This window comes from Syngnathoides biaculeatus, chromosome 10, assembly GCF_019802595.1.
Source record: "Syngnathoides biaculeatus isolate LvHL_M chromosome 10, ASM1980259v1, whole genome shotgun sequence".
In the NCBI taxonomy this organism is placed as follows: Eukaryota; Metazoa; Chordata; class Actinopteri; order Syngnathiformes; family Syngnathidae; genus Syngnathoides; species Syngnathoides biaculeatus.
In genome coordinates, this window is record NC_084649.1 from 10,935,508 (window position 1) to 10,946,557 (window position 11,050).

General features: G+C 40.6%; 2 protein-coding genes across 2 annotated transcripts; one reads left to right on the forward strand and one right to left on the reverse strand.

The window, feature by feature from the left end:
* Positions 1-104: 104 nt before the first annotated feature.
* Positions 105-4,160, reverse strand: LOC133507191 (axonemal dynein light intermediate polypeptide 1-like). The gene is made up of 6 exons (XM_061831990.1): positions 3,772-4,160; positions 2,679-2,818; positions 2,443-2,612; positions 2,196-2,374; positions 1,267-1,431; positions 105-1,181 (listed from the first exon to the last, which is right to left on the reverse strand). The coding sequence occupies exons 1-6, from the start codon at positions 3,850-3,852 to the stop codon at positions 1,146-1,148; spliced, it is 771 nt and encodes a 256-aa protein (XP_061687974.1). The 5' UTR covers positions 3,853-4,160; the 3' UTR covers positions 105-1,145.
* A 182-nt stretch (positions 4,161-4,342) lies between these two features.
* On the forward strand, positions 4,343-10,689 carry tmem167b (transmembrane protein 167B). The gene is made up of 3 exons (XM_061831991.1): positions 4,343-4,502; positions 6,254-6,385; positions 9,826-10,689. The coding sequence occupies exons 1-3, from the start codon at positions 4,493-4,495 to the stop codon at positions 9,906-9,908; spliced, it is 225 nt and encodes a 74-aa protein (XP_061687975.1). The 5' UTR covers positions 4,343-4,492; the 3' UTR covers positions 9,909-10,689.
* The last annotated feature ends 361 nt before the right edge of the window (positions 10,690-11,050 follow it).

Consider the following 11,050-nt stretch of genomic DNA (forward strand, 5'->3'; position numbering starts at 1 on the left):
GTACAAGTTGTCTTGTTTTATTTATATCCCAAAAATTTCATTTATTTGTAATGGTACAATTGCGGACAGTGAAAGTCACCTTACATATAGAATAAAAATGATGGAAGGCAGTTCATTAACAAAGGGAAATGCTGGTGTAAAAAATGTTTTTAAAATGGTACAAGATAGAGTTCACAGGATATGTAATGCAAAAAGATTTCAGGGCAAACATGTGTGAATTAAATGTTACATAATAGTCTTTAAATTGAACGTAAATTGTCACAAAGGAAATCTAGAATCATCCATTTGAATATAGAATACGTATAAAATTAGTGATTGTGAATGACAACATTGATTTATGGTACTATTGACTGGATACTCAGTTACTGTAAAAGACAATAAAGTGACATGCCTACAACTGTTCAATAAGTATCAGTTAATATATGTAGTTTTAGTAAAAAAAAAAAAAAAAAAGTGTAACAAAGTCATCTGCACATTGCAAAAGAGAACAGTCAAATAAGAATCATTCAGACGAGGTAAATGTTGCTTGGATTGTTAAAACTTTTAAATCAGACGTTTCTATAAATTATAAAAAGTATGGTGGAGGTAATGTCTGAGCTTGGGCTTGCATGGTTGCCACTGGAATGGCCTCACTAGTCTGAATCGATGATGTAGCTCGTGATGGTAGCATTCTGAATTTGTCTGGCAAGCTAAACAAAAATGCATCCAAACTAATTGGCAAAATGCAGGTTAGATGCAGTTATTGCAAATATTAAGTTACTCAGTTTAAGTTTACTCCAATACTTTTGCTCACTTTCATGGTGTTTGGTTACAGAGTTGTTTAACATATCTATATGTAAATATGAAATAAATGCTGGATTTCTGAACTTTTGTCTCCTATTCATCTTTTGATCTGAAACCCAAATATCATCAATATACAATGAAAACGGGAATTTACATTGCTGTTCCAATACATTTGGAGGGGGCTGAATATTCTGTCATTGCTCATTTTTAAAAAGTAGACACATTGTAGTCGTGCTTGGTTGATAACTTTTCAGCTTTAGAGCTACATAACTTCATAAGTGTGATGCCCTCAAAACGTAAAAATAAATGAATTTTGTGATGTTCAGCACTGGATTGATACAATTCAGTCCACGTAGGTGAAGTTACTTCTTTCCTGTGAGGGCACCCTCCAGTTGGCTCTAAAGAGAAGGACATAAGAATCTGAAAATGAGTCACACGGTTACAAGACAACACTATTGTAGCTGCGTTATCAGGATACACGACCTTGAGCTGCTGGTTGTTTTTCCTCAGGCTCTGAATCTCCTCTGTGTGCTGCTTTTCCTGCGCTTGCCGTTTTTCAGCCGCCATTTTTTCCACTTCCCCACATTTCTTTCTTTGGTGATCCAGTTGCTCTTTCAACTCCTCTTTTAAATTTTCCAAATCAGAAAGCTGAATGAGACAAAGCAGGTAAATGTAAATTTGCCGATCAAACTACTCACTAAAACCTTGTGATATTCTGCTTTTGGGTGGAGTTTCATGATAAACCTAAAATGCAGTATGTTACAAACTATACGTTACAGGTAAACTGAATATGACCTGTAAACCTTTGTCCAACTATTCAATGTTTCAAAATAACCCTAACTCCCTTTCTCTTGCCATCAACACAACGGTGAAATAATTTCAACCCTGCCACGAAACTTCTATCCTTATTCCCTTTCCACATGCTCTCCTGTACACACAATATATCAACCTTCTTCCTTCTCATCATGTCAACCAACTCCTGAGATTACCCAGTCATAGTCCTAACATTCTAAGTCCCCACATTCAGTTCGCGGCTCTGCAGTTTCACCTTATCTTTCCACCCAAGAACCTTTTTATCTTCAACCCACGGTAGCTGAATTTCCACCGGCGCCCTGCAGTTGATGGTGCTGGGGGTATATGTCGTTGACCCGGGCCACGACCACTCCAGTATGAAATTAAGTTTAGGTGAACATTTATATTTGTTTGGAAAAATGTTAAGCGGGATGCCCTCTGCATTTATCCGGGCTTGGGACCGGCCTACAGTTTCCACTGGCTTGTGCCCCCCATAGGGCTGCATCACGTATGATGCCCAAATTAAATTCACCTTCAAAGGCATTTTTGATTCATCCTTAAATTTCATCCAAAAACTAAATGTCCTCAACTTCCTGCGTAGTGTAGTTATCCAGTCTTACTTTGTTCTTTAGGGCCACCTTGTCCTGTTCATCATGCAGAGCTTTCCTCATGCCAAACACCATACTGCTCTCGTAGAACGTCTGATAGGCCGCAATGGTCATGTGGATCTCGTCTCTTACCCGCAGCAACAAGAGACCCCTCTCAGCACATATGAGGACCACCTGTCTGATCAGCTCATCTAATGACAAAAGTAGATATAAAACTGACACACAACAAACAGAAGTTTAGGCATCAAAAAGTTCTTACCAAAGCACTCTGTGTATAACTGCCTTCGCAACGGGCAGATTCCCGTCTCCATGGCACGCATTTGCAGTAGCTTTTTGTCCAGTTCTTCCTCGAGGTTAACCACGTCCACACGAGTGGAGGGTTCATTACACACTCTTTGCACCCACTCTCTGTTAGCTTCCTCCCATCTCCTGTCAGGGGGATGCGACAATAAATAACGCTGTCTAGTGACACTAACTGAAGATAAATTTGGATACCTGGGTGGAAAGATGAGGTTAAGAATGTCCTCATTTTTCTGCTTAATGTCATCAAGTGTGGCGGTTATGGATTTTCGAGGACTGAGCAGAGAGACCGGACGCTGTTGAGGTTTCGACTTGAGGACTTTTGCAGGTTGTCCCTGAGGTGAGAAATGTTTTCTATTCACTTTAACAAATCAGAGTCAGGTTCACAACAAAGCTGTTACGATGCTAATGTCCAAATTTGCAACAGAATTTTGCTTAGGTCATTGATTCGCAGCCTTTATTGCGCCAAGGCACGTATCTTCCATTTGAAAACTCTCACTGCAGACCAACAGAAAAAAATATCTCAATAAGTGGATATACACGCCAATTATACACTCTCTGCCAACAAATAGGTGAGCATGTATTTGTTCTGTCCACTTTATATGCCACTTTTTTTTAAACCAACAAATATTTCAGGACTCTTACTGCTATGGCTACAGTATAGTTGGTAGTCTGATTTAAAGAACCGAGTGGGTCGTATGTGGCACCTGGGCCACACTTTGTGCATCCTTGGTCTGTAAGATTCATTTTAGTTCCAGGCACCAAATGCAACAAGTAAAAAGTGCTCACTCACTCAGTCACTCGCTCACTCGCTCACTCGCTCACTCGCTCACTCACTCACTCGCTCAGTCCAGTTTTTAGAATGACAACATCTTGCAGTTTCACCAATAGCGACCAACAGTAGGGTACTTTATGTATACTTAAAAGTTAAAATCTGCATGCCATTATGTGGGACGGTGTTCAACTGGTTAGCACATCTGCCTCACAGGTACGAGGACGGGGTTTCAAATCTGGTCTCGCCTGTATGGAGTGTGCATTTTCTCCAAGTTCCTGCGTGGTTTTTCGCCGAGTACTCCGATTGTTTCACAAGTGTGAATATGTGTGCGAATGTTTGTGTTTCTATGTGCATTGCGATTGGGTGGCGACCGGTTCAGGCTGTACCCCGCCTCTCCCCGGTGTTCAGCGCCACAGTAGCTTTAATAAGGATAAGTGGTACGGAAAATGGATGGACGGGTGCCCGCCTTTACAAAGATTATAACGTTCACATCATGAGAAAGGCACTACTTACCTTTGCCGATTTTTTATCTGCACTTTTGGGAACTAAAATTGGGCGATCGTATTTGAGAAGTGATTCGGCAGGTGCATTCATTGTGCCCTACAAAAAAAATATTTGAATTCTACATTTACTGAAGAAATTCCATTCCATCCCATGTCTTTTTTGTTTGTTTGTTTTTTACACCAAGAGCTCTTTTTATAAAAATATGTATATATATATATTATGGCGTCACCACCGGGCCAATTTTAAAGTAATACATTACACGAAATTGAGTGACTAGGGTTGTTTACTATTTGCAATCTTGCCACTGGTGAAAACGTCAGATACAGTGACGTTGTCACGTGTCATTGACGGAGTGTTAAAAACACGTTACAAGGGAATGTCTTCGACGGTATATCCAAATAACGTTTATGTTAGCTCATGTGAAATTTATCCCAAAAAATTGATCGATACGATATCTGGTATATATTCTCCTGTAAATGGAAAAAAAAAAGATTTTTTTTTTCCTGCCCGTGTGACACATGATATTGTGAATCGAAAATTCCACCAGATGGCAGCCGTACGCTACGGACGCCAGGAAACGCAAAGAAGTAAACGGAGGTTTGAAACCGGAAGTTTCAACCCTGTGACTTCCAAGTGGATTTCGTTAGCTTCCCTCTTCCAAAACACACGATGGCTTTTTGATTGACATAAGTTAACAGTTACGTAAGGTCGATAAAAGGATACTGCGAACATGACAAATGGTAAGTGTCGTTTATTGAAACGCGAGTTGAAGAAATGTCAGCACTCGAGTCATTACCTCACCTCACGAAAGCTAACGTTAATTAGCTGTTGACGTGGCCCGGGAGCTTTCCCGGCATAGTTATTTTAACTAAGGCTGCGCAACTTATTTATCAACCAAGACTGGTCTCAAGTTGTAGATGTGAACCACATTCGATCGCCTGGAACGCGCTCACTTCATTTTTGTTGTTGTTGTTTTTTTGCTCAAGACTTGTTTGAAATCGGATAACTGACAGTTTCGACCAACTGATAACATACAATATATTTTCAACCTATGCAGACTACTGCTATTTTCTCATCAAAAATATTTGTCAGATCTGTTCAGGTGAAAATGTATGAGAGTCGCGCTTATGCAATCATAAATCTAAGTTACGGTACATGGAGAGCCTAAAAGTAATCACCGTTTATAAATGAAACAAGGCGACACAACTGGCACAATATCGTATTTACAAGTAAGTAGCAGTGTATGAAGTTTTCATGCTCTCCCCAATGCGTTTGTGATTTTTTTTTCTTTTTTTAATCTGGCCAGGGTACTTAGTTATTTATGTATTTTTGTTTCATTCCAAAACAAATCGTGCGCCTACCTCTCGGTGGTGTGCTCCGAGCTGCAAGTTCAGTTTAGAGCTAGTATAACAGGCCTGAGCATTTTACGGAAACGATCGTTCCGTTACCGTGTCGTTACCCAGCCTGAGAAAACACGGAACCGAAAGTCTGTTTCTCAGATCTCAGGGCTTACTTTTAATAAAATTTGCCCATGTGCGGAATGTAAAACAAGTTCTCAACGAAATACAACAATCTGTACAAAACGAACCTACATGAACCCCTTTATTTTTAATGATTAAAACGCCCATCTTTGTCAGTGTGGTTTACAAACAGCACCGGTTTCCGCTTCTGCGCTACGCATGCGCAAGGTCGAGTTATTCATATCCGGGTCACTCAAACGCTAGTCAAACGTGTCGGTTGCTAAGCGTAAAAGACAAAATGCTCATGCCTGCTAAGGCTTTATTCTGAAGTACATGTAAAAACCGGTTCCCATGAGCATTATCAATGGGAACCGAAAAAGCGTTTCCCACCGTTTCCCAGGACAAAAATCAACGGAACCGAAAGGTCGGTTACCATACTTGACGAAATCCTCATGCCTGTATAAGCAAGCACGACTATCATATGCCGTTCTAACTTGCTCAGTAGTGTAAATATTTGCATTTTGCGACATAAACATAAAAAATTGTTTGCGGCAGATTACTCGATTGGACAACAGAGTTATACGGTATAACGTGTTAGTGGTTAATCGAGTTTCACCATTGCCATGTACATGTGTTCTCGGTTCTCAGAAATCGCAGTGTAACTTGTTAGTTAGCAGTAATGGCGCGTGGGACATCGCTCGCGCAAACTGAGCGACGGTGTTTTCCAAGTTTTACGATGGCGAAAGTGTTGGGGAAAAAAAGGATGAAGATCGAGCGAGGGCAATTGACAAGGATGCTGGAATCAAAAACTGTTTCAGACGGCATGGCTTGAAAAAAGTGTAACCGTGCAGATAGGTATCAACATGTCTAACCGAACACATACAAAAAGTGGACATTCCCGGTAAAGTGCTGTACGCTCTGTGTTCCGATAGGAGCAAAAAATATCCACGAGGAAATACACCCCCCACTCGAAAGACATTTTCAGTGTTTTTCCAAATTGGTCATTCTCATCCCTGACCCCTGCTCCATAGTTTACTCCTTCGATGGCATCCTGGTGTTTGGGCTGCTCTTCATCTGCACGTGTGCATACTTCAAAAAGGTTCCTCGCCTCAACAGCTGGTTGCTGTCAGAGAAGAAAGGAGTGTGGGGAGTCTTCTACAAAGGTAGGTGTCTCTCATTTTGACAGCAATAATAGATGGTTCCAATCAATTATAGAGACTGTCATTTTAATTCTTCCGTCCATCCATTTTCTGAGCCGCTTATCCTTACAAGGGTTGCGGGTGTACTGGAGCATATCCGAGCTGCTTTGGGCAGGAGCCGGGGTACACCCTGAACCGGTTGCCAGCCAATCGCAGGGCACATATAGACAATCAGCCACACTCGGTTTCACACCTATGGGCAATTTAGAGTCCCCAATTAATGTTGCATGTTTTTGGGATGTGGGAGGAAACCAGAATGCCTGGAGAAATCCCACACAGGCACAGGGAGAACATGCAAACTCCACATAGGCGCGGCCGGGTTTTGAACCCCGGTTCTCAGAACTGTCAGGCAGACCCTCGAACCAGTTTTACACCGTGCCCCCCATTTTAATTCCATATTATAAAACTGTTCAACATTGGCTTCCTGCAGTATTGTTCACCTCTTTTAATGAACACCTTGTTTACCAGTAAAACTGTTTACGAACAATATTTTGCAACAACTACAGATTAAACGGGGCCAGTTATCGGGTATGATAAATTGACAATACCGTATTTTCGCAACTATAAGATGGACTGTATTAAAAGACGCACTCTCGGTTGCGGGGAAATTTCACCATTTAACACATACACATGGTGCACCATATTATTGGGCGCAGGGATGCTGGCGCTCACGAGACAGGGTGGCAAAATTGTATCTTTATTTTTACAAGGAGAAGAGCGAGCTTATACTTTTTTTTCCTACTACAGCCGTTCCAATCAAGTCACCAGTCAACACGCCATCCTCACCCATGATGTCACACGAAACCAAAATCCTTACACCACATGAAACAGAACAGCACAACCAGTAGACAACCAAACAACCAAACTGATGAGCGAAAAAATAATTAATGCAAAACATTCACTTAAACTGTTATTTACTGGTACATGTTTAGTTCTGCCAAACATAGCTAGATGGCGACATTAGCTTAAAATATACGGTAGCCTGCATGCACGCTATTTAAAAATCCAGAGGGGGCAAAACTGAGTTCGGTTATACTTTATAGAAGTGTTTTACAATATGAAGAGTGAGTTCGGTTGTACTTTATCAACGTATTTAACAATGTACGTACTCGTGTTACTGTTTTGATTAATCCACATCCATAAATCCATTAAAGTCCTCATCTTCTGTATCCGAAATGAACAGCTGCTTCTGCAACTTCTCCATCAAACAGGCCAGGTTCCCTCTTATCATTGTCATTGTCAGTCTCGTTGTCGTGTGGCTCATCAGATCTGATGCCGGCTTTTCGACCAACAGTGGAAGCAGACACGTTAGCTCAAGCATCCACAATCCAATCACAAATCGCAGGGGGCTGCCTCCCATTCTTAATAAAGCTCTGTTCGCCATTTTTCAGCGTAACTTCCTTTTACACACCCTGTTTACACCGATGTCCAGCGGTTGAAGTTGCTTCCTCAAGCCTCCTGGAATAATTGCAAACTCCGACTTCATTTACTGCGCTTTTTTTTTTTTTTTTTACTGCTGTCGTTTGTCCTTTCTTCTTTGATCATTAATCCACTCCTCAAGTTACTCTTCCAAATCAGGCTACTTCGCCTTGTCTCCACGGAAACTCAGCTTCATATTCTTGACTTGGCAAAGCTTGTCTTCCTGATTCCTCCACTTTAGCACCATGTATTCGTTGATCTTGAATTCTCTCGCGGCTGCTCAATTCCCATGTTTCTCCGCGTAACTGATGGCTTTCGGTTTAAACTGCTTTGTAAGCGTGTCGTCTTTGGTGGCATTTTTGGGGGTCCTTAACCAAAATGATGTTCAGCACAAAACATATACACATACTGTACACATAACCTTCTGGGGTACATGCCTTTAGCGTCCTCTCCCACTCCCCCGGTAACATCCACATGCTGTCCTATCACACGTCCCCTTTTCCCTTGTATAAGCAGCGTGTCGGCAGGAAATGCTCCCAGTCAGTTAGAGATTTTGGACGTTGGTGCACAGATAAGGTGCTCTCCGTTATAAGGTGCCCCATCCATTGTGGAGAAAGTTTAAGACTTTTAAGTGCGCCTTGTATTTGTGAAAATACAGTACTCAATATTTAACTGATCCTTAATGTTTGGCTGTGCGGAGATGCGCACATCTAGCCGCTCCGCCTGACACATAAACGCACAGAGCAGCAATGTGTGACACACTTCTTCCCCATTCGCCTGAGGGAAACTTCTAGAGAAACTTTTTTTTGTAACTACATGGTAGGCTCTGACTTTGTAAAACAATATAACATTGGGATTAGCACCCTCTTAACATAACATAAAAATAATTTGACACGGTACTGGTATCATACGTACTTGATGCAACAGTCGTCAAATACACTACTTAGGGGCAGATGTATTTTTTTGAGTTGTGGGGATAGTTTCATGGGCATTTGCATGCTATACTGGTAGAACATTGTGAAGTTATTTATAAACAAGGAACTGGTAATTGATGGGTGAAGAGTGTTGTGATGTGTGGTAGGGATATTTGAGGCTGATGCATCCAAACAACTTTTCTAACTTCCATCCAGGCTGCAATGAGCTTTGTTTGTACAACAGAACATCCATTCATCCATTTTCTGAGCCGCTTATCCCCACAAGGGTTGCAGGAGGAAAAGCACATCCTTAACTGGTTGCCAGCCAATCAAAGGGCACATAAACAATGATTCACACTCCCACCTATGGACAATTTCTGTTCTTCAATTAAGTCCATTCATTACATAATAATAATTGAAAATGTAGCGGTTCAGGGAAGATGTGTTTTTATTTGAGTTGTAGGTAGTGTTTCTTGTTCAGTTGTACACTACAGTGTACTGGTAGAATTGGGTGAAGTTGTTTATGAACAAGGAAGTGCTGTTCCACCAAATGGTTATTGCATGAATTGGGGTATACTCCTCAGCCATAGGCCTTGTTCAGCCCTGCTCACAAAATCCAGATAGGTTGCAAGGTCAAAAAGAGTTTTAAGCCATTTTTCAATAATTCACTACTATGTTGTCAGTCAGTCTCCATGTGAAAGTTTCCAACAGTTTCATTTTTTTGGGGGGTTTATTAATAACCATATACAGGACAGAATGTTTCAATCCACAAAAAACTACAATACAATAATTTTGTGATGTGCAGTAAAAAAATGCTTCAGTGTAACAGATAATAGGCCATATTGGACAACCTGCCCTTCTCTATTAGTCCGTTCTCTCAAGGTTCCACTATATTATGTTATGTTTTGATTGCCTTGAATAATATCCGAATTAGAATTCGCTTTATTTTGCCAAATATATCAAACACAAGGAATTCGCCTCTGATACTTGGAACCGCTTTAGTAAGAATCAGTTTGTGTGTTCATTCTGTGGTTGTAATTTGTAAATGTCCAATTTTGATTTTCTTTGTAGCTGCAGTCATTGGGACACGGCTCCATATTTCTGTGGCCATCTCCTGTGTGGTCATGGCTTTCTATTTGATCTTCCTCAAATGATGGAACCAGATTGGATTGGGGAGCTTTAGAATGGCGCAAGCGACTGCTGGACTCATTGTGCTCATGGAGGGTAATCCTTATGGGACAACCAGTGGACAAAACTGACCCCTGACGTCGCTTCGCCTCATGGACTTGCTATGAAAGACGAGTCTGGGGCACCCCCTTGTGGTGACCGGGTACATAGCAGTATCTCAAAACAGATGAGGTCATCTGGAATACACCCCATAGTTTTATTACACAGAAGTGGGTGGGCCCTGTGGTGTCACTCAGTTTTCAACTCAAGCTGTTTGTCGTCTTTATTCACATAATTATTTATACTGGAGCTATGACAATGTGTCATTATATGGTAAGCCTGTACAACATGAATTTAGTTGACTAATACATGTTTCCTTTTGTTCTAACTGAAAAGGATGAGTACATCTGCATTGCTTCATGGGTTGATCAAGAAATAATATATGATGTATTTTGACAATATTGTACCTTTCACTTTCCTGCAGATTTGGGGGATTTGAAACAAGTTTTTACACTAAACCCAGCCCATCCAATTGGAAACTGCATGATTTTGTTTGTCTGCAATGACTTCAAAATGTATCCAGATTGGACAACCACATTTTAAATCTGCCTCAAAATATGTCCACAATGCAAAATAAAGACTGGTTATCTGGCCATTTCATGCTATCATTGAAAGAATTGATTGGGGAGGGGATGCAATGAAATTTTGATGAAAATGAGATAGCTTCACAACTTGTATGTTGTTTTTATTAAAAGAAAAGTCAAAACATCTCTCTTGTTTCTCCATTGTTGCTTGTTTTCTAACCTTTATTCTGAGTTTTTATGACAAATTCAGAGTCCAGGCAGTAGAAGTCGGCTACAAATTTAAAATTTAACTACAATCAGTAGATTTTCTAGATTCACCATAACAAGATATAGATTTTGATCTGATCAAGCAGATTTTACTTTAATGTGAAGAAATTGCAAACCTTTTCAGTACACTATACCATTTTGTAAACCAACCAACTTCTGTGATTAAAGATGTTGACATTACAATTTAACTATGAATAAGTACAAGTTGCGGTCCTTTAAACTCGACGGTTGCACTCAAAATTGGATCAATTTTTTTGCATTGGTCACTTTCAATGAAC